This window comes from Phoca vitulina, unplaced genomic scaffold (assembly GCF_004348235.1).
Source record: "Phoca vitulina isolate PV1807 unplaced genomic scaffold, GSC_HSeal_1.0 scaffold21, whole genome shotgun sequence".
NCBI lineage: Eukaryota > Metazoa > Chordata > Mammalia > Carnivora > Phocidae > Phoca > Phoca vitulina.
Genome location: NW_022589724.1, coordinates 19822876 through 19847456, shown reverse-complemented (window position 1 = coordinate 19847456; position 24581 = coordinate 19822876). Strand labels below are relative to the sequence as shown.

The following is a 24581-nucleotide window of genomic DNA, read 5'->3' as shown; positions in this document are numbered from 1 at the left end:
CCTAAGAGCCTCAGTTGGGACGGGGTTATTAGATCATTCACCGTGGTCCTCTATTTTTTGTAGGACACATGGTAAACGTAACAGCACTTGTGATGAGTATTCCCTGGTTCTTATACTTTGAGGTATGTGGATAGGAGTTGAAGATATGCATCTCAAGGAAAGCTCTCCAACAAAAAGTTCAGAGAAGTAAAATCGACCCAGTGTAACCTGTTAGAGCAAGGAAAGCATTTCTGGCCTTATGATCCATTATGATCTTCTTGGACAGTAGGGGGTTTGAGAAGTACCAGGAGTTTGGTGTGTGCAGGGGAGTGACAGAAGGTTAGTGGCAATTTTCCTCTTTTACCCTGAGCCAGTGACTATGCCAAGGGAAAAAGCAGGAAGAACACACCAGTTCAAGACGTCAAAAACGTCAAATGGACTGAAGGTTATGGATCGTTAAAATGGCAGTGGTTGAATGATGTTTTTTCAAAGGCAGATGGGAGCCTCCCTTATGTGTTACTTCTGCATATGCAATCACTGCAGCCGGGGCGACAACGTGAGCCACGGTAGCCCAGAGCCGAATGATCTGCAGCTGAGTTCTCACGCTAGGCCCAAGCACTCTGTCCTGCATTACCTGTCAGCCCGAGTGACTAGGGAATGTTTCTGAAACATTAAACTCGTCTGTATGTCACTAAAATTCTAACACAAATTTTAAAAACGTGTCTCCTACATATGCTGTACTAGGCTTCATGATGCATTTCTAAATTTGTGTATGATTTGAATATATGAAAAGAATTTATACAAGAGTGTTATTTAAAATTATTAAAAAAATAAATGTATATAATTTGTACCTATTGTAGATTTGTTGTTTTACTTTTTTTATGTGGTCAGATTTGTTGGAAGTCTTTTAATATATGTCACAGAGCATTTATTTTCAAACCACTTCATGAAAATCTTTGAACCCTTCACTTATTGACCATGCTTTTTGTTTTAACTTCTTTTAAATAATGTTTTTCCACTTAGGAAAAAAAAAATGCCATAAGATTCCCCCTCTTAGAATAAAACAAAACACCCTGGGGGGGGAGCATTTATTAACACATAACCTTGTTTGTGCTTTTGCCTGTCCCCTATGAGATTCATTGGGATTTCCATGAAAATTTTAAAGAAAAATTTTTTCCTCTTGAGCTTCTTTTTCATACATATAAAAAATTTTCTTTCTTCAGTATAAATCTGAAGGGAAAAATGTTCTATGTGTTTATTAGACAACCTGCAACAAGCGTACATCTTTTTATTATTTTGAGGTACCCTTGAAGATCCTGTATTTTGACAAAGCTCAGTGGTGTTTAATGGGATGCCATCTAGAAATCCAAGGGGTATTTTGAAAAAAAAGAAAAAGTAAGTCAGGCTTACCTTTGTGCTGCAAGCTTTATAAACTTCAGTTGGTTTATTCAACTTCAGTCGGTTGATACTTAAACTTCAAAACCCTGTTTTTCCTTTCTTTTCTTGTCACACAAGAAAATAAGTCATATTACTCTATAATCCCACCTTATATTTTTATACATGTGGTTCTATACATGTAGGTCTATAATGTATATGATTTGGGTATTATTTTAAGGAAATGGAAAAAGCATGGCAGAAATCTAACTAAACAAAATCTCAAAAGAAAGGAAATGTATGTACAGTCTTAGCACACTAAGAGGAAGTCTTGCCAAAAATATTAGTTTTATAGTATTGGATTCGTACTTTGGATGAAAGTCTATCAAAGGCATTTATTAGATTGTCAAAACTGGGTGTATTCCTTTTTCATAGGAGTATAAGATGCATATGTTTTATTACTTTTTTATTTTTTACAGATTTTATTTATTTATTTATTTTGAAGATTTTATTTATTTTTATTTATTTGACAGAGAGAGAGACTGCGAGAGAGGGAACACAAGTAGGGGGAGAGGGAGAGGGAGAAGCAGGCTTCCCGCCGAGCAGGGAGCCCGATGCGGGGCTCGATCCCAGGACCACGACCTGAGCCGAAGGCAGACGCTTAACGACTGAGCCACCCAGGTGCCCCAAGATTTTGTTTATTTATTTGACAGAGAGAGAGACAGCGAGAGCCAGAACACAAGCAGGGGGAGCGGGAGAGGGAGAAGCAGGCTTCCCACTGAGCAGGGAGACCAGGGCTCAATCCCAGGACCCTGGGATCATGACCTGAGTCAAAGGCAGACGCTTAACAACTGAGCCACCCAGGCGCCCAAGATGCATATGTTTTACAAAAATTCCCCTTCTTCCATTATAATTAAACCAGTGACTTCAAAGTAACAATTATGTTTAGTTACATTTAAAAAGTTAGGCTAAATTCAAAACAACAAAATGATTTTTGTGAAATGATAAGTATTAGAAGTGTAAACTGACAGGCTGAAAAGAGATATTTTAAGTGAATGTTAAAAAGACATAGTTTTACATGTAAGTTAGCTTTTCAAGGCAATTTTATGAAGAAATTATTGTCGTACTTATTGTACTGTTTCTGATACCTCCACTTACAAAATGAAAGCCATCACACTGTTAAATGTGTTGTTTGTATTAATAAGTAGGTTTCAAACCTTGGATGTTGAGCACTGAACTTTCAGACAGTTGCACAAAAAAACAGGCAAAATGTTTCCCTTTGTGTTTAATAAGAGTAGGTTTGGGGTAATAAAGGAAGTGTTTGGGAGGAAATCTTCTTTTGTGGTTTCCTTTCTGTTGTCAGACCAACAGCTACAGTCTTCTATGTCCATATTTTTTTCTTTTTTTTTTTAAAGATTTTATTTATTTATTCATAAGAGACAGAGAGAGAGAGAGAGAGAGGCAGGCTCCCTGCCGAGCAGGGAGCCCGATGCGGGACTCGATCCCAGGACCCTGGGATCATGACCTGAGCCGAAGGCAGACGCTTAACCATCTGAGCCACCCAGGCACCCCGTATTTTTTTCTTAATCCCCGTCTCAAATAAGGAAGAATCTCAACCCTTCCTTACATTCATTACCATTCTAACCCAACTATATTTGACTCACGTATAACTTCCTATAGGTGCCAGGTTATATGATGCCTTTCTCCCTTTGCTGGTACCGTTTCTCCTATCTATAACATCCTTGAGAATATTTATTCATTTTTTGCAACCCCTCGATAAAGGAAAGTTGATCAATCCTTAATTTGTATCTCTCTTTTGCCTAGTGAATACCTCTCTTATTGCACATATTTTATTGGAAATACTTGTTATTTTATGTCTTCCCCAGTAGACTCTATATTCCTTGAAACCCGGAACATTTATTCTATGTCTAGTATCTGGCATGGTGCTGGCACATTGTAGATACTCAGTAAGTTGTGGTTTAAAACAAAAGATACTTGACAGATACAGGAGTTGGTATGGGAACTTAATTGGTGAAGTATAAGAAATATTCATTAGGCAAGATAGTATGTCTTATTTAATAGAGATGTCAGCATATGTATTTCAGAGGGTCTGAGAAACTCTTGAAATGGCATTCTGCTTTGTTTGTGAATACAAATAATTTGTGTGTGTGTGTGTGTGTACGCATGCGTGTGTTTTCTGGAGGAAAGGTCCATACCCTTAATCATGGTCTCTAAAGGATCTATGATCCCCAAAGGATTAACAACTACTTGAATGGTGATTACTCTGTATATTTCAGTAGTGAAAACCTTCCCACTGAATGGCAGTCAGTACAGCCTTGATTCAAGAAATCCACTTCTGGGAATTCCTCATAAGGAAAAGACCTAAAAAGCAGAGAATTCTGTGCAAAAAAAAAAAAAAAAATTTTTTTCCCCAGAGAGTGTATAAAGTTAAAAAGAATGGGGACAAACTCTAGATGGTCAACAACAGATGTGGCTTAGTGCATGCACTTATTGAGATAAAATACAATCATTAAAAAGAATTAGGAAGAATGACTAAAAATAGAATCAAAGTTTAGTGGAGAAAAACAGAGCATTTTGCAGATGTGCATGCAACTGGTATACAGTTTAGAGAAACTCTGATGTGTGTGCACCAGGACCCACATTTCAAATTCTTTACTGCAGCATCATTTATTATAGCAAAATAATTGGAAACACCCCAGTTGTCTGTCAGTAGAAGAATGGATACATTGTCGGGTATCCAAGTACTTGAACAGAATTTTGTGCAGTAGTTAAAGAATTATAGCTATATATCAATAAGGATGAATCTCAAAAACATAATGCCAAGGGGGAAAAAAAGCAAGCCATAGAGAATGTATTCGATATAATTTCTTTTGTATAATGTCCCAAAATGGGAAATAGAATATATTGTTTAAAAATAACATACATATATGGGAAAATTATAAAGAAAAATGAGAGAATGATTAATATAAAAGTGAAGATAACTTTGGAAAAGAGAGGGGGATGCAGAGATGACTTCAAAGGTACTAGTAATGTTCTTAAGAAGTGTGTGTTTACATGGGCTTTTTGATGTATTCTTTTTTAATACTGTGTGTGTATATATGCTCAAGCACACACACATACTCTGGTATATGTGTCATATTTCACAGTGAAAATTTTCAATAGGATATAAACTGGTGGATACAACATGATTTCAACTATGTTGAAAAAATAATACAGAAAATGTTTGGAAGGTAATACCATAACTTGAGATACCTGTACCAAAAATACAATGTTCCAACTGATACCACAGAAATACAAAAGATTCTAAGAGATTACTATGAACAATTATATGCCAACAAATTGGACAACCTAGAAGAAATGGATAAATTCCTAGAAACATGAAATCTAGCAAGACAGAATCATGATGAAATAGGAAATCTGGACAGCCCAATTACTAGCAAGGAGATTGAATCAGTAATCAAAAACCTTCCAACAAACAAAAGTCCAGCTGAATTCTGCCAAGCGTTCAAAGAAGAATTAATACCAATCCTTCTCAAGCTCTTCCAAAAAACAGTAAGCGGGGGAGCTCTTCCAAACACATGTTATGAGGCCAGCATTACCTCGATACCAAAACTAGAAAAGGATGCCACAAGAAAAGAAAGTTACAGGCCAATATCCCTGTTGAAGATAAACACAAAAATTCTCAACAAGATATTAGCAAACTGAATTCAACAGTACATTGAAAGAATCATACACCATGATCGAAAGGGGTTAATTCCAGGGATGCAAGGATGATTCAACATTCACAAATCAGGCAATAGGATAGACCAGATTAACAAAATGAAGTATAAAAATCATATGATCAGATGGGCACCTGCCTGGCTCAGTCAGTAGAGCATGCGACTTTTGATCCTGGGTCATGAGTTCCAGCCCCATGTTGGATGTAGAGATTAATTTAAGAAAATTTTTTTAAAATCATGTGATCATCTCAATAGATGCAGAGAAAGCATTTGACAAAATTCAACATCTATTTATGATAAAAACTTTCAACAAAGTGGGTATAGAGGGAAACTATAATAATAGTTGACATAATTAGGACCATATATGACAAATTCCCATCTATATCACACTCAATGGTGAAAAGCTGAAAGCTTTTTCTCTAAGATCAGGAACAGGACAAGGATGTCCACTCTTGCCAGTTTTATTTAACATAGTATTGGGAGTCTTAGCCAGAGCAATTAGGCAAGAAAAATAAATAAAAGCTATCCAAATTGGAAAGAAAGAAATAAAATAGTCACTATTTGCAGATAGCATCATATTATATATAGAAAATCCTAGAGACTCCATTAAAAAAAAACTGTTAGAACGAATAAAGAAATTCGGTAAAGTTGCAGGATACAAAATCAACACACAGAAATCTGTTGCATTTCTTTACACCAATAATGGACAATCAGAAAAATTAAGAAAACAAGCCCATTTACAATTGCATCAAAAAGAATAAAATACCCAGGAATAGATCTAATCAAGGAGGTGAAAGACTTATATATTGAAAACTATGAGACATTAATGAAAGAAATTGAAGAAGACACAAATAAATGGAAAAATATTTCATGCTCGTGGATTGGAAGAATTAATATTATTAAAACATCCATACTACCCAAAACAATGCACAGATTCAATGTAATTGTTACCAAATTCCAATGGTATTTTTCACAGAAATAGAACAAATAATTCTAAAATTTGTATGGAATCACAAAAGACCTTGACTAGGCAAAGCAATCTTGAGAAAGAAGAACAAAGCTGGAGCCATCATGCTCCTCAATTTCAAATTATATTACAAAGCTATAGTAATGAAACAGTATGGTTTTTACATAAAGGCAGACACATATATCACTGGAACAGAATATGAAGTCCAGAAATAAACCCATACATATATGGTCAATTAATTTACAGCAACAAAGGAGCCAAGGATATACAATGGAAAGAGGACAGTCTCTTCAATAAATGGTACCGAGAAAATTGGATAGCCACATGCGCAAGAATGAAACCGGACCACTATCTTATACTGTACACAAAAATTAACTCAAAATGAATTAAGGACTTGAATGTAAGACCTGAAACCATAAAAGTAGAAGGAAATATAGGCAGTAAGGTCTTGGTGATGATTTTTTTGAATCTGATATTAAAAGCAAAGACAACAAAAGTAAAAATAAACAAGTGGGACTACATAAACTAAAAAGTTTCTGTATAGCAAAGGAAACCATTAACAAAAACGAAAGGGCAACCTACTGAATGGGAGAAAATAATTGCGAATCATATGTCTGGTAAGGGGCAAATATCCACAATATACAAAGAACTCATGCAACTCAATAGCAAAAAAAAAAAAAAAAAATCAATTAAAAATGGGCAGAAGATTTAAGCAGACGTTTTTTCCAAAGAAGACATACAGATGGCCATCAGGTACATGAAAGGATGCTCAACATCACTCATCATCAGGGAAATGTAAATCAAAGCCATAATGAGATATCACCTCATACTTCTCAGAATGGATAGATTGAAAAAGACAAGAAATAACAAGTGTTGACATGGATGTGGAGAAAAAGGAACCCTTGTGCACTGTTGGTGGGAAGCTAAATTGGCACAACCACTATGGAAACAGTATAGAGGTTCCTCAAAAAAATTAAAAATAGAGCTACCCTATGACCCAGCAATCCCACTTCTGGGTATATATCTGAAGAAAATGAAAACACTAAGTCAAAAAGATATCTGCACTCTCATGTTGGCAGCATTATCTACAATAGCCAAGATATGGAAACAACCTAAGTGTCCATTGATGGGTGAATGGACAAATAAATAGTGGTATATATATATACAATGGAATATTACTCAGCTATAAAAAATGAAATCTTGCCATTTGCCACAACATGGATGGACTTCAAAGGCATTATGCTAAGGGAAATAAGTCAGACAAAGAAAGACAAGTATCATATGATCTGTCTTATATGTGAAATCTAAAAAAGAAAAAGAAAAAAAGAAAAAAACCCAAGCTCATAGATACAGAGAACAGATTGATGGTTGCAAGAGGTGAGGAGGTGGAAGAAGTGGGTGAACAGTTTTTTTTTTTAGTTGAAAAGATTAAACAAAACAAAAGCCAGTGTTAGAGACGTGACATGTATATAAACTCCCCAACAATCAGGACAAACAAATAAAAGAGATAAAAGGAAACAAATCTACACTACATTTTATCTCCTAATGGTAAAAAAATAAATCATCAGATCCTCCTAAATGTTTATGCATTTAGTAGCAGAGCTTCAGAATACATGAAGCAAAAGCTGATAGAACTGAAAGGAGAAATAGTAAAAAATCACAATTATAGTTGGAGATTGCAACCCCTCTCTCAACGCACAGAGCAAGCAGACAGAAAACCAGTGAGGATATAGAACATTTGGACAACACTGTCACCAACTTGACCTTAATTGACAGACTCACCCAACATAGCACAATACACATTCTTTTCAACTGCACATAGAACATTACTAAGATACACCATACACTGAGTCATAAAATAAGTCTTACAAATTTTTTAAAATTTATTTTTTTTTAAAGAGGAATAAGAACACCCTTTATTACAACTGGGGTTAAAAAAAACCCCTTTCTAAAATGGAAAATTCCCATCTGCTCAAGACAGAAGTAAATAAACAACAACAGGAGTTCAATAGAAACCACTCCTAAAGTCCAGTTTTGATGCAACAGCTCTTATCTGTGTATTTATTTATTTATTTTAAGTAGGCTCCATACCCAACATACGGCTTGAATCCACAACCCTGAGCTCAAGAATCACATGCTCCACTGACTGAGGCAGCCAGGCGTCCCCCCATAAGTCTTACAAATTAAGACCAAAAAAAATCAAATCATACAAAATATGTTCTCTAACCTCAATGGAATTAGAAATTAGTAACAAATATAGCTGGAAAATTCTGAAGTCTTTTAAAACTAACATACTTCTAAATAACCCATAGGTCAAAGAAAAAATGGAAAAGAAGTATTTTAAACTGAATTAAAATGAAAACGCAACATTTCACATTTGTGGGATGCAGCTGGAGCAGTGCTTAGAGGGAAATTAGGAGCACTGAATGTTTATATTAGAACAGAGGAAAGATCTCAAATCAATGATCTTAAAAAAAAATTGAAAAGGAAGAGCAAAATAAACCCCAAATAAACAGAAGATAAGATATAATAAAGATAAGGACAAAAATAAATACAAAAGAAAACAATAGAGAAAAATCCATGGAACCAAAAGTTCATTCTTTGAGAAATCCAAATAAAATTGATAAACTTGCAGCCAGAATGATCAGGAAAATTTTAAGAAGAGAGAAAGAAAGCACACACAGCACCGATATCAGGAATGAGAGAGGGACTATCACTATAGATCCTACTGATATTAAAAGGATAATAGGGGAAGTTGAGCCTGTCATGAGCACGCTCAGAAGGCGCACACACGAGTTGAGTTGTGTCTTTCCACAATGTCAGCTTTCTTCAGTCATAAAGCAAGGTTAACAATTATAAAGCAGGATTCCAAACCTGATGACATTTCACTAGGTGTTTAACGTGGCTTCTCATCACACAAAGCAAAGCACAAGACAAGTCACACAACAAACAAGATAGAACAGGGGGTAGGAAGTTAAAGAACCAAACTCAGAGTCAGTCTGTGGGCGCGCAGTTGAGATAAGGCCTCGGTCCCGTCCAGGTCCATGCTCAGCACTTACTTGCAGTGAAGGATCTCAGTTCTTTTTGGAGATCGATCGGGCAGAACCTTCAGTTGCAGCCACTTTTTTAAGTGGTCAGACATAGAGGGGTCAGTGTCTGAGGAGTCTACAGTTGGCCACAAAAATCCTCCCTTTTTTAAAGGGATTTAATCGGACTTGGGCCTTTGCAGACTCTGTTTCCGCTGGTTTTCAGCCCTGAATGTGTCATCAGCGGGTGCTGGTCTCGGCGATATCTGGTCTTAGCTGCAGTGGCCTCAGCTGTCTGCATCATTGCTTGACCCCTGCTCGACAAGGGACTCCATCGTGCTCTCCACATATTCCAATAAATTTGATGACTTAGGCAAAACATACAGATTCCTTGAAAGACACAGACTGTCAAAGCTCTCTCAAAAACGATAATATCTGTTAGAAAATAGAACTTGTACTTAGCAACCTCCTACCAAAAAAAAAAAAAAAAAATCCAGGTTTAGATAGCTTCACTGGTGAATTCCATGAAGCATTTAAAGAAGAAATAATACTAATTCTACATAAACTCTTCCAGAGACAATATTTCCCAACTCATTTTAGCATTACCCTGATACCAAAACCAGACAAAGGCATCACAAGAAAACTACACTCCAATATCCCTCGTGAGCACAGACATAAATATTTCTAAGAAAATTTAAGCAAATTAAATACAATGAAATATTAAAAAGATAGTACTTCATGACTAACTGGGATTTATCCCATGAATGCAAGGCTGGTACAACATGCAAAAATCAATCAACGTAATTCACACAGATTAGAAAAAAATTATATGATGATCATCTCAATAGATACAGAAAAAACATTGGACCAAATCCAACATTGATATATGATCAAGTTGATGATGATGAAGAAGATGATGATGGTACTCTGTCTACTCTCACGTTATCTGTTCAGTGTGATGACTGGACCATCTTCATCTGTTTAATCCCATTGCTAAGCACAGGCCCTGGGACCAAAATGAGCTCAATAAATACTGGCAAATGAACGAGCGAATCAGCTGTATTGCAGTTTTTATATTGGTGGACATGGTGGAGACGCGTAAGCATACTTCAGTTGGTAAAGGCTTCGAATTAATGTAAGCCTGAACGAAAACCCAAACGGACGGTTATTTTGGGCAGCACCAAGTCACTTTTAACTAGGAATGTTTGGGGGAGTGACCCTGGAAATAAACAGCACAGGATTTCCTTCCATGGAATGGTGCTGATCAAGCTCATTCCTTCAGTGAGAGAGAAATCTTGCCCACACACTAGATTGCGAATCCTCAAATATTTTGTCATGCGCTGACTGTGTAGGAAGCAAACTCAGTCTGATATATGGATGCTTTGGGTACCCTCCCCTCCCTGCCTTTATTTTTAGTAGCTTGCAGAACCAAGAGGCTATCGCTCAGCTTTTTAATTTCCTCCAAGCATTTTCTAAATGAGCCATTGTTATCTTTAATCACCATGCGAGGGGATTATCCAGTTTCATTGGAAGAAGCTATTTTTGCCAAGAGATGAGATTCTTCCAGACAAGGATAAAGACATTAATGGTTGTCTATTAAGATTCTGTTTTAGTTGAGATAATAATTTGGGGGTAATTAAGCAAATTGTATAGGCTCCAATGGACCATTAATCTCCAAAGGAATCGTCTGAAATGGAGAGGATTTTATAGTCCGGAGCAAGAATCAGAGTTTGGTGACAGTGATATTTTGAATTTCCTTAATTAAAAGGAAAAGGTAGCAATGTGAACAGGTATGGGACCTGGGTAAAGAATTAACTTTATTTCCTTATAACACGCACCTCGCCTTTTTGTCTGAAAAGACAGAGATCATCACACTATTAAATGAAGGTGTTAAAGTACCAGTTAAGGGTGACAAAGAGGAGGTCAGCACACCTAAGCCAAAGTTTGCATTAGTAGTTGACACCCAAATTTCACAGAGTTTCCTAGCAACCAACAACGTCTATTACTTAGCTGTTACCATCTAATTAAAGGATGCGTACTGGAACGTCAGCAGAAAAATCTCTTTAACGGAATTCTAAAAAAACAACCCGTAGCAGTACGAAGAGCATCAGCTTTGTAAGCAGAGCAATGCGGGTCCCAGTGCAGTCCCCCGCAACCATCGGACCTTGGGGAAGTTAATGAATGGCTCTTAGTCCTCCTGTCCTTACCTGTAAAAGGAATGATGCTGACCTCAGGGTTGCACTGAGATTAAATCAAACCTTATACGTGCAGCACCCCGGCTCATGCTATGTCTACAATGAATGATACTTCCTTCTTCCCTCCCTTTTGTTTAAGAGATATTTAATAAAAGCTTTACCCACCCCAACATGCCCCCCCCCAAAAGCCATATTATTCTTTCTGTAATGAGTGGGGGAATTGGACCGGGGACCAGGTGGCTTGTTTTCTGAGTAGAAAACCAACCCACAGTCCAGTATTGGAGTAAGGCCACTCCTTGGTTTTAGGTATATTTGGAGTGAAACGAAACACTTTTCTAAGTTGAATTGCCGCTGTTTTTGTGTTTTCGGGAGGGGGAGCAGGGGGGTAGGGGAGTGGGGGGCGCTGGGGCCGGGATGGCATCCACAGGAGGCTGAGTGTTGTAGGCGTCCTTGCGGTCCCACCAAGACAAATCTTTAATGACAGAAAGTGGACTAGTGGTTTCCTGAGGTGGAAGGGATATTTGACTGCATCACAAGGGAGATTTTGGGGTGATGGACATGCCTTATATCGGTGTGAATACGGTAGCCACTGGCCTCATGTGGCTGTTTAAATTTAAGTAAGATCAAGTTTTTTTTAAAAATTCAGTTCCTCGTTCACATAACCACATTTCCAGTGTTCAAGAGCTACACATGTACAGAGTTCCTTTGGGCAAGTCAGAAAAGGATGCCCCTTCTGTGGAATGGATTCACCTTGATTAATTCCACCATCTTCTTTTGCCTACAGCTATTGCTACTTTCCATATTCAGATGTGCAGCTGGGAAGGGTGCTGGAAAGCTCTCCCTGGATAATTTTCGCAAAGCCTTTGACTGTCTAATAGCCAGGCTCTGGGTTTAGACACATGGGGATCTGGCTGTGGTACTGAGGATGATCAATTACGGGAGATTTTGATTTGGGGTGTGTCTAGGCCTTTTGTAAGTTTCCAACAAGCTCAGAAGCATCAGCTTTTGGGAACTGGGAGATTGAGGTCCAAGTTCCTTTTTCTGTCACTAGCTTTTGCTGTGTGACTTTGGGAAAACTGGTTCATGTCTGGAGCCTCAATGTCCTTATTCATAAAGGCTAACAAACTTGTTTGTGTGTGAAGAAAGCATCAAGGGATGAAAAATGTGATACGGGCTTTGTAAATAGTGTTGTATCAAACAGTGAGTTTATTTCTGCTGGACTTAAAAAGTGAGGGCCTCGTGCACATATGACATGAACAAGTTTGTATTTTCTTTTGCAGGGAATGGATCTTGCTTATAAAACACTTTTCCCCAGCCCCTCAGTCAGAATGACTCAGTTTCTTCTCTTTGTGCCCCTAAAATCTTACTGTTAGTGTTTTTTTCTTTAAGATTTTATTTATTCATTTGAGAGAGAGAGAGAGAGAGAGAGAGAGAGAGAAAGCAAGCAGGAGAGGCAGAGGGAGAAGCAGGCTTCCCACCGAGCTGGGAGTCCGACATGCGGCTCGGTCCCAGGACCCTGCGATCATGACCTGAGCCGAAGACAGACACCCAACCATCTGAGCCACCCAGGCGCCCCTGTTAGTTTTATTATACCAGCAAAGTATTGAAGATGTTTTACTTTGATTTTTTATTATGCATTTTCACCAGCTTCTGAAGGCAGGGGTAGCAGGAACTCCGTGAAAGTCACCGCGGCTTTGTGATTAAGAGGGCGGGCTTTTGAATGAAGTACTGGGTCCATCTGGGTCCATCTCTCATCTCCTCCACCTCACTGCTGTGTGGCCCGGCAAATCCCTCTTCTGTCTGAGCCTCAGTTTTGTTAACTGTAAACTGGAGTATAATCTGTCCCTGTTTCATACTGTTAATATAAGGATTGAATAGAATGTTGATCAACACATGTCCAGCACATAGAAAGAGCTCATCAATACATGGTAATTAATATCAGTTATTCATGGAACATCAGAGCCAAAGGGGCCCTCAATGTTGCAGTCTGATGCACCGAGTTTACAAATAAGAAAGCAGGCCCAGAACATTGAATTAGCAGGTCTATGGTCATATCCTGTTGCGTGTTACCCTCTATACCTGCTGCTCCCTTGTTATGGAGTGTTTCTCATTCCTCTTTCCATCTTGAATCGAAGTCAGGACTTGAAGTGAATTTGACAAACGTGTTGAGCACCGACTCTGTGCACGGCCTGGGACTCGTTTGGGCCCAGATGGCATCATTGGCTTAGTAACCCAGCATGCTCTGGAGAAGACAGTGGGTGCTTAAGGACTGCTGAGGGGGAGGGTTGACTGGGAAGAGCTCCTGAGAGCAAGGGGCTGGGGGGACATGCTAGAAATTCTGCTGGACTTGGGACCAGTCAGACCTGGGTCTGGAACTTGGCACACCTATGTATTAGAAGGGCGGCTTGGCCAAATCTAGGACAATTTGTGTAACAAAAGAAATAAGGATAGTAATGGATTATAACCCATCAAATAAAGCGAACACCCATGAGTCCATATGGATTTCAATAAGTAACTAACTGAGGGAGAAGAGAAAACTCTTTCTTCCAGTAGAATTCCAGTTAAAAAATATAGAAGGAGGGGCACCTGGCTGGCTCAGTTGGTGGAGCGTGTGACTCTTCATCTTGAGGTTGTGACTTCCAGCCCCACACTGGGTGGAGAGATTACTTAAAAATAAAATCTTTACAAAATAAAGAAGGAAAGATGAAAAGAGTAAATCACCAATTGGTGAATACACAGTCATAATTGTTTTAGAAAGGAATTATCCATGGATGCTAAAATTAGTGGGTGAAAGTCTGATGAAAAACAGGATAATCGCATAGTCTCAAATATCCCCTTACAAGACCCTTAACTAATGACAAAAAGAAAAATAATAATCTTGCCATGGAGAATCTTGGCAGATACCACCCTAGCCAAGATCAGAGTTGATATCACCAATTAACAAGACATATGAACGTCATCTGCCTCCTGAGACCCTGAGAAAGGCATAGCATCACTTTCGTGCCCAAAGTGCATTACCTCTCACTTTAATCACGAGGAAACACCACATGAACCCAAACTGAGGAACATTCTATCAAGTAAATGGCAAGACCTTTCCTCAGGTGCTAATGTCATGAAATCCAAAGACAGAGGCGCTGTCACGGACTGGAGGAGAGTCAGGAGGCATGATGACTAAACACAGTGTGGAATCCTAGATTGGATCCAGGAAAAGGGCATTCACCAGAAAACTGATTAAATTTAAATACGGTCTGTAGTAAATAGTACTGTATCCATGTAATTTCTTATTTTTGACAATTACGCTACAGTTATGTAAGACGTTAATCTGTTAGAAAGCTGGGTGAAAGCTATCTGGGGAATGCTTTGTACTATTTTTGCAACTTTTTTTCTAAGTCTGAAATTATTTCTAAATGAAAAGCTAAGAAAAATAGAAGGAAAGAAAGAGAGAAAGAAAGGAAGAAAAGAATGTCTTTGGGAAATCTCTTCCCTTCCCTGATCCTTTCTTTCCTCATCTGTAGACTGGGGCCCTCACTCCAAATACTTCAGAGTGGCCTGAGGATAAAATGGAACAGTGCAAAGCAACAGTGTGCATGAACTGATGTTACAAACTTATTCTTGCTGCTAGTCATGGCAGCTCATGTGTCTTGATGAGATGCTTGAGCTGCTAAAACTTCAGGAGGGTTCTACCCTAATGAGAAACATCTGGCTGCAAGCTACTTCCTTCCAGCCATTTGCTATGACCTTGCCCAGCAGAATAATAATGCCAGCCTTGTGGCTGGGTGGCTGTTGTCAAGGAGATGGAGCCAGATAGCCCAAACAGCTGGTGGCAGTGACATCATCTTCAGGCTTGGCAGAAAGAAGGGCCTTGGTGAGACAGAGATGGGGCAAAGGGCTCGTCCCTGGCCACGAAAATGGGAAAAACAACTTCCCAAATAGGCCATCCGTTGTCAGTTGATTCTATTTTCAGTTTCCAGGTTCATCGAAGGGTTTAGCACACCATCCGGGAACATAGTCATTTGCTGGACAGGGCAATGGATTCATCATAAGGAGAGCTCCTCACAGGCTCTTTCTTCTTTATAGTTTTCAAAGTATCTAGTTAGATAATGCAGCTGTGTGAGCTCATTGTTGTCTGCCCCATTTTACACATGGGAAAACCAAGGAGGAGCAAAAGGGGAAGGGACCCCAGTCACAGGAAAAGTCAGAGGACTTTCCAGAGTCCGAATCTAGGTGCCCAGACTTCCAGTCCCACGATCATACTGCCCACACCAAGATCCACCTTGTGGCCACCTCGCAGCAGTTACCCAAAGACTAGAGTCTGGTGAACACATCACTGAAATACTGTTGTCTGGATGTAGACCTCACCTCTTAGTCCTAAATTTTAAGGAGTAGAAAAACAAACAGATACAAAAGACAGGCTGCCCGAAACAATTACGACATTGGAGTTTAGAGGCACCTGGGCTCCAATCCCAGCTCTGCAACTTACCAGCAATGAGACCTGGAGTGAGTTATTTTTACCTCTTTTGGTCTCTGTCTTCTCATCTGTGAGTAAAATGGGGATAACACCTGTACCTACTCCGGAGGACCTTTGTGCGAGTTCAGGGAGGTGGTACGTGTGATATGCTGGACACAGGTAATACACGAGAGATGCTCAAAATGTGTAAATCCTTGTCCTCGTTTCTTTCCTCAAGAGCTTCCATCTGCTGGATGGAAAGTTAGTGCCTTCATTTGGGGAGTGATGATTTGTGACTCAGCCTCCCTCACCAGAACAGAGTTGGCAGTGTGTTTGTAGCTTTGAAAGAAACACAAAGAAATCGCCTCCAGAGCTGTGAGGTCCTGAGACATCCATCTAGTCCAACCTTCTTATTTCAGAGGTGTAGAAACAGGCCCAGAGGAGTGGTCTGCAAAGATCACAGAGGGTTGGTGGCAGAACCAGGGTAGGCATCTGACACCTCCAGCTTCCCTGCTTTTGGACACACTCATCTCTTTGGTTGAACTTAGCCTGTTCCAGGGCATCAAGGACTGTCCCTTCCCTGGGTCGGGGCGTCTGATGTGCCAACTTGTTCCTGCCCACTCTCTCTTTCAGGCTGTTGTTTTATTGCTGATTCAGGGGTGGGTGAAGAAGAAGGACAGGTGCAGGACCATGAGTTTTGTAGACTTCACTAAAGCTAATAAAGGGGTGGGGGAGAGATTTATGGGATTACCATTGACAGGGCTACTAGAGATATCTCAGGTCATCCTCACAAAAATCTTGCAGGATAGATATTAGCCCCCACTTTCCAGATTGGTTGAATCATTCATTCAACATATATTTTAAAATGCCTTCTGGGTGGCAGACATAGTGTTGGGGATATAGCAGTGAACAATCCAGAACACAGTATCTGTCCTCATGGGGTTTCCTGTCTAGAGCAAAAGGAAGACTTTCTAAAAAACACAGAAATACATAATTGCAAAATGTGGTTACGTGCCACAAAAGAAAAATACGCGTTGCTAAGAATACAAGAAAGGACTTGCTTTACATTAGAGGATTAGAGAAGGCTTCTTTTGCAAAGTACACTTACATTTTAGCACACCAGGAAGACTTGTACCTGATCATAGGGAAAGTCACCATCTACCCACTCCCCCATCTTTTCAAGTTATTTTCATCCAGGATTCTTCTGACAGCCCACAGGGGAAGGTAGCAACACCGAGATGAGGAGAAGGTGGTTGACTTCACTGGCCCAGCTCTGTCAATATTATCCATTTATTTTCTGGTGCATTAGGAAGGGCAGCCAGGGTTATGGAGAGCCCTGATCTAGTTGGCAGGAGCCGTGGGTCTGGCTTTGACACTTTGGGCGATTCATTTCCCCTCTCTGGGCCTCAGTTTACTGATCTCAGGTGCGTTTAAGCTTTGGGAGATTGGAGGAGTGTTGGTGACCACCGACTCAAAGGGATGAGCTTATTTGCTTCAAAATAAGTGTGCAAATTACTGCTTGATTTGGGATCCCACAGGAAGGATTTTTCTAAAGTGAGGCGGCACTTGTTTATCTGAATTTCAGCTCAAGGCGAAAGCCTTTTGGATGCACAGTATAATGACCCCTAAGGTTAGGGGGTCATTGTTCTAGAAAACATTTACTGGGTTAGGAACTCTAAGGGTCGGTGAAAGACTGGGTTCCCATCTCCCGCTTGAATTAACGGACCAAAGCCGGCCTTTGCCCTCAACAAACATGGCCCTTGCCCTGGCCTCGGCCTGAGTGCCCTCACAAAAAATGGCAGCCTGCCTCTCTTTTCTTAGTCTTGTTGGCCCAAGTGCGAATGCTCTTGCCCTTAATCAAGATGGCACCCGCCCGCGCTTCTCTGCCCGGCCTCTGGGCCCCGTCTGTCGGCTTCACCGCGCGCGTCTCGATGACCCCGCCTCGTTTCCGTAGGAAGAAGCGCCGGGAAAGATGGCGGCGGCTGCGGTTTGAATTCCAGCGGCGCCGCCAGAGTCCGAACAAGAGCAGGGTTGGAGGGGGTGGGGACCTGGGGAGCCTGCGGGTCGCGATAGCGGGGGGAGCCAGTTGGCCCCGCCGCCACAGACGCCAACGCCACCACCTCCTCTGTGTCCACGATGGACTCGGCGTTGGAAGAGGACGTCACCCTCCCCGGGACGCTCAGCGGCTGCAGGTGCGGCCGGGGCTTTGCAGGGTCGCGGTGACCCGGCCGGGATTCCCGCTGATGGGGGTACACCCTGACCGAGACTTGGGGTTTGCCCTTGAGAGTGTTTGAGGGCGTCCGGACAGGGGCAGTGGGTGGGGTGGGGTCTGGGAGGGTGAGTGTCTCGAGGACTCAGCCCCTGAGACTGAGTGTGGGGGGACCGGGGGTCCCGACCTACATCACACCTGCCGCTTGTATTTCGGGAAATACTGTGAAGAGGGTGTGAGGGTCAGGTAAGGGGTTTTCTGAAGAGGGGGAGGGGCGTGTACCATTAGTAGGGGCTGTTTGAGGAGTAGGGACCTTGGAGGTTTGCTTTCATTATGGGGAAGGTAGTTGGTGTGTCTGGACTTCGTTCATGGGATCACACAGTGGCCACCAAGACGGAGGCAGTGAAGTGCAGGGGTTAAGAACCTTGGCTGGAGTTGAACAGAATTGGATTCAGATCCGACCCTTTAACCTAACTAGTTGTGTGACTTTACTAAAGGGGTTTAACCTGTTTCCCGTCTGTAACATGGGACTGGTAGTAACATCCACCCAACAGAATTGGGGTGAAGATTAGAAGAGAAGATGACTTCCCCGCGATTTGCTTGGCAGGAGTAGTGTTTGGCACATAATTGGTGCTTAAAAAATGATCCTGTTACCATATCGTTATCACCATCATCATCATCATCATCATCAGTATGACAAATTGGGGACTAACGGCTGGGAGTGGCCTCCCAAAGGACCTGTCCCAAGAGGCTGTTGGAGCCCACATTGTCGGTGGGGCCTGGTGTCTTTCCTTTTGGTAGGAAAGCCTGACAGAGCCCTAGGCTGCTCCAGGGCTGGGGCCGGTTGGTTTTTGGGGGCTCCTGGTGGAGAGTGGGAAGAAGGACGTGGAGGAGAGCCCTGACTGAGAATCCGCAGTGTTTATCCAGGTCTGCTGGGATAGGCTGCTGGTTTTAGTCACAGACCCTCATTGAAAGGGTGACCATGTTACTTATTATACAACCCGGGACACTTTTAAGAGTGAAATGGGCACAATTAACATTTATGTCTAGACAGCAGGCATAAACTGGTCCTATCTTGGGCAAACCTGGACAAATGGCTACTCTGTTTATTGAGAACCCGTTATGTATCAGGCACAGAGCAAGGCCCTTCACAGCTGCCGCCTGATTGCATCCTGTGGTAATTCATCACGTCCCTTTCTCTTCATCTGACCACCATTGTCCCAGCATAATCGGGGAGGACCTCTCACCTGGATTGTCCTCACACCTGTAATAGTCCTTTCTACTACAGTTTGAAAGCCTTTTTAAAGTGTAAATCCGACGGTCAGTCTGCTGCTGTGTATCTGTTTAGTGCTTCTCATTGCCATTAAGGTAAAGTCCATTAAGGGGCACCTGGGTGGTTAAGTCGTTGGGCGTCTGCCTTCAGCTCGGGTCATGATCCCAGGGTCCTGGGATCGAGCCCCACGTCGGGCTCCCTGCTCTGCGGGAAGCCTGCTTCTCCCTCTCCCACTCCCCCTGCTTGTGTTCCCTCTCTCGCTGTGTCTCTCTCTGTCAAATAAATAAATAAAATCTTAAAAAAAAAATAAAGTCCATTAATATTCTCTGCTCTTCTTATCTCTGTGCCAGTTGATCAAGCCCTTGGGCTTTGGGACCCAGACCTAGGTGGGTTTCAATCCCAGTTCTGTATTTAACAACCTGTGGTCTTTGGCAAGTCACTCGCTCTTTGTGAGCCTCAGTATTTGTCATCTGAAAAATGGGTGAATCTGAAAGGATTTTGACCAGTATCTGACAGAGTAGCAACTCAGCAGATGAACACAACTCTTCCCTTGCCTCCCCTTCCTGCCTTCGCTGCATATGTGCCTGTGACTGATCTCTTACCTGCTTCGGGCCCTCCCTGGCTCCCCATCACCCTCAGGATGTTCTTTAATATAGCTTCTAACGTCCTTCATAAGCTGGCCCCATTTACCTCACTGACCCCCTCTGTCCTCTCTGCCCCTGCCTTTCTCCTCCCCAACACTCCCCTCCCTGCCTGGCTGTCAAACTCTTTGTCACGAGTGGCCTTGCCTTGTTCGTTCTTACTGTTGGACCTGTGCACTCGCTTTTCCTGCTGCCTGGTTGCCTTCCCTTCTCCCCTGTGCCTTATTAACGCCTCTTATTTTTCAGGTCTCGCTTAGATTTCAGTAGGAAGCCTTTGCTGACATACCCCCATCCCCACCTGGGCCCTCTGTGCTCTTCCAGCCACCCCCACCCATCACTGACCCCATCTCAGCCCTTATTTACCTCCCAGAGTTTTTTTTTTTTTTTTAAGATTTTATTTATTTATTTGAGAGAGGGAGAGCATGTGCGCAAGGAGGGGGAGGGGCAGAGGGAGATAGAGAAGCAGACCCCCGCTGAGCATGGAGCCCAACGCAGGGCCCTGGGATCATGACCTGAGCCGAAGGCAGACACTTAACTGACTGAGCCACCCAGGCGCCCCTACCTTACTGAGTTTTATTGACTACCGCTGTTCAGTAGAAATATAACGTGAGCCACATCTGTAATTTAAACTTTTTCAGGAGCCACAATGAAAAAGTAAAAAACAGGTGAAATTAATTTTAATAATATATTTGATTTAACCCAATATTTCCATATATTATCATTCTAAGTTGCAAACAATAAGAAATTATTAATGAAATATTTCAGTCTTTTTTACCTTGCACTTTGAAACCTGGTATGCATTTTTACACTTACCAGCACTTCTTGATTTGGATTTACCACATTTCAAGTGCTCAACAGGTGCACGTGGCTGGTGGTTCCTGCATTGGATGGTGCACATACAACTGTAACGTGCCTGTCTCCCTAATTAGACTCTGACCTGTTGGAGAGCAGGGGCTGCGTTTTGTCCATCTTTGTAACGCCAGTTCCTAACCTGGTATGAGGCGCATAAATGGGAGGTGACGGTATTATCCCCTTTTTACAGGTGAGCACACTGAGGCTCAGAGAGGTGAAGTGAATGGTCTGGGATTCCATAAAAAAGTACACGATCGAGCCAAGATTTACTTTATTTATTTATTTATTTTTATTATTTAAATTTTAGTAGTTGACATTTGTGCAATATTGGTTTCTGGAGTAGACTTCAGTGACTCATCGCTTACATACAACACCCAGTGCTCATCGTAACAAGTGCGCTCCCTAATGCCCGTCCCCCATCTAGCCCATCCCCCACCCACCTCCCTCCATCAACCCCCAGTTTGGTTTCTATCAGTTACGAGTCTCTTATTCGAGCCAGGATTTAAATCCAGGCTTACTGACTCCAAAGCCTGGCCCTGGGTACCTGTCCTGCCTTCCAAATAGCTCTCTGAACCCGAGCTGAGAGGCCTCTGGGAGGATTGTAGGGCTGTTGGCACTGGAACTGGCCCTTAAAGAGTGGCAGAAATGTCCTGCGCGAGACAGGTTCTCCATTAGACGGTCACAGTGGAAGAGAAAAATCCCTGGAATAAAATCATCTCTTTTTATACTAATATGAGCACCCTTCTGCTTGGTAATTTCCAAGCCCCAGTTTTAGAGACTAAACGGGAAGTCCAGTTTGTCCTCAGACCTTTGTTGAATCAGGTCGATATGCGTCATTCTCTCCAAACTTGATCACCTGTGGGTGCCCCAAAGCGCCCCAGGCCTGTGAGAGTCAGGCTCAGATGCCAGGCCTGGGAAACTCGCCCAAGCTAAGGCCCTTTACTAAGTCCTGCTTGGTGGTTTTGGAAGAACCTGTGCTTTGTACTCAGGACGACTGGGTCTGAACCCTGCTTCAGCCACTTACTGGCCGGGTTGCTTTAGTAATTCACACATCCCTTCTGAGCCTCAGTTTCTCTTCAGTGATAATACCTACTTACCGGGTGACTATGTGGATGCAGCAAAGTTGTGTGTTTTCTGTGCCTGACACCGGCTGGGGGTGCATGAAATGTTAGCTGTTTTTGTTCTGTTGTTACGGTGTTGCATGGTTTCCTGGACAAAATCCTCGGTGCCCACAACCCTGGATTTGTCCCTTTCTTTTCATGCCGAGGGTTCTGCCTCTGCCTAACTGTGAGCTTCTGAAGGCCTGGGCCCAGGGGTTCCTCCAGTGCATGGCCATTAAGTGCTTGGGTAAATGAGGGGTAGACCGAAAGGAAATGATTTCCTGCAAGTTTGTGTACAGTCATACATTGTCAGGCAAAGAATGCCTTCATGGACTTTTGTAGAAGGAGGTCGAGAAAGAGGATGGTGGAATGAAAGTTTGGTGAAGCTTTGAAGGCTTGATCCAGGGCTGAGCTTGGATCAGGGGTACCTCTAGGCTTGAAGTTTGAGGAATGTGTTCCCAGTCACCCGTAGAAGCTTTAATGAGGGAGGGGAGCATGGCTGGCTTGTTCCCCACTGTATCTTTAGACCTAGAACCATGTCTGGCACATAACATAGTAGAGGATCAACAAATATTTGTTGAATGAGTCAATTTTGTTCAGTCTCTAAAAAGATAAATGCCATGTAAATACAGGCTCCATATTTATTAGTGAAATGCTTTGTAATCACTCTGAGAAAGTGCACACACAGAGTGTCAACTGGTATAGTCCTTCTGGAAGACAATTTGGTATTAAAAATATGCCCAGGTGTGTTTTTTAAAAACAGCTTTATTGAAATATAATTTGTATGCCATAAAGTTCACCCATACTATTCGGTTATTTTTTTAGTATATTTACAGAGTTGTGCAGTCATCACCATAATCTCATTTTGGGATACTTCCGTCATCTAAGAAAGAAACCCTGTGTCCATTAGCAGTCGCTCCCGGTCTTAGCTTGGCTACTGTAACAAAAATGTCATAGACTGTGGCTGATTTATAGATGACAGAATGTGTTTCTCCCAGTTCCGGAGACGGGAAGTCCAAGATCAGTGTGGCAGCGAGGTTGAGTTCTGGTGAGAGCCCTCTTGTGGGTCACAGACTACTAACTTCTCACTGTTTCCTCTTATGGTGGAGAGCAGAGAGAGGAAGCAGATCTCTTGTAACCCTTGTAAGGGCACTAATCCCATTCATGGGGGCTCCACCCTCCGGCCCTCATCTAATCTTAATTACCTCCCAAAGACCCCACTTCCTAATACCATCACTTGGGAGGGGGAGTAGGGTTTCAACCTAGGAATTCTGGGGGGACACAAACATTAATAACACTAGCTATTACTCCGGCCCTCTTACGCCCCCAGCCCTAGGCAACCACAGTCTACTTTTTGTCCGTGGATTTGCCTGTTCTGGACATTTCATATAAATGGAATCTTATAATATGTGGTCATTTATGAGGTTCATCCATGCGGTAGTACGTCCATGACATACTTCATTCCTTTTTATGGCCAAATAATACTCCGTTGTATACATGTACCATGTTTTGTTTATTCATTCATTGGCTGATGACATTTGGGTTTTTTTCTGCTTTTTTGGCTATGATGAATAATGTTGCTATAGACATTTCTTCATGTATAAGTTTTTGTGTGGACGTATGTTGTCCTTTCTCGGTATAGACCTGGGGGTAGAACTGCTGGGTCATATGCTAACTCCATGTATGTTTGACATCTTGAGGAACTGCCCAACACTTTTTACACTCCTTCCAGCAGTGGATGAGGGTTCTTTTATCTTCACAGCCTTGTCAACTCTTGTTATTGTCTGTCATTTTGATTGTGGCCAGCCTCGGGGGTGTGACATGGTGTCTCCTTATGATACTGGTTTGTATTTCCCTAATGACTCATGATGTTGAACATTTTTTCTTGTGTTTCTATAGCCGTTTGTGTACAGTTGATCCTTGAACAACACAGAGTTAGGGGTGTGATGTCCCGCGCACTGGAAAATCCACGTGTGGCTTTTGACTCCTCCCCCCCCCCCCGGCCCAAACTTAACCACTAGCCTATTGTTAACCGAGAGCCTGATTCATAAATAGTGGATTAACACATATTTTGTGTGTTGTATGTATTACATACTGTATTCTTATAGTAAAGGAAGCTAGAGAAGAGAAAATGTTATTAAGAAAATCAGTAGGAAGAGAAGATACATTTACGGTACTGTATGGTATTTATTGAGAAAAACATCTGCATGTAAGTGGACCCGTGCAGTTCCACTCATGTCGCTCAAGGGTCCACTGTATTTTCACATCCTTTGCCCAATAAAAATACGTGAATATGTTTTGACCCAGCAATTCCCCTTCCTGTTTTCTTAGAGAAATTCTCATGCACGTGCACAGGGAGACCTGTATGAGGATATTCATAAAGCATTGTTTGTAAAAGGAACAACTTGGAAACAAATTGAATTACCATCAGGGGATCCGGTAAATACACATCCTTTCAAAAGTGAATTTCAGACTGTGACCCACTGGCAGCTCGTGAAATTCAATTTCGTAGGTTGCAACCAGAATTTTAAAAAATGTAATAGTACAGAATAGAAAGCATTTTAAGAATTAAGGGTGATACATTTCCTTCTCTGGGTTGTGGTCAGTCAAGTTTGAAAAACACTGCTGTAGAATGCTTTGTGGGAGTTAAAAACGTGAAGGTAGATCTATTTGTACTGTCATGAAAACATCTTTGGGACACATTAAGTAAAGAAAAGATGCTGCAGAATAATATATACAGTTTGAATGCATTTTTTTTTTTTAAAGATTTCATTTATT

The 24581-nt window shown here is 41.6% G+C and overlaps 1 protein-coding gene across 5 annotated transcripts in view; it reads left to right on the top strand.

Moving 5' to 3' along the window:
- Positions 1–17695: 17695 nt before the first annotated feature.
- CDK5RAP2 (CDK5 regulatory subunit associated protein 2) overlaps positions 17696–24581 on the top strand; it is a 174950-nt gene continuing 168064 nt past the window's right edge. For all 5 annotated transcript variants that reach the window (XM_032419158.1, XM_032419157.1, XM_032419155.1 and 2 more), the window contains exon 1: positions 17696–17920. In XM_032419158.1, coding sequence (XP_032275049.1) covers positions 17865–17920 — 56 coding nt within the window. In that variant the 5' untranslated portion in view covers positions 17696–17864. The remainder of the gene's footprint in view (positions 17921–24581) is intronic.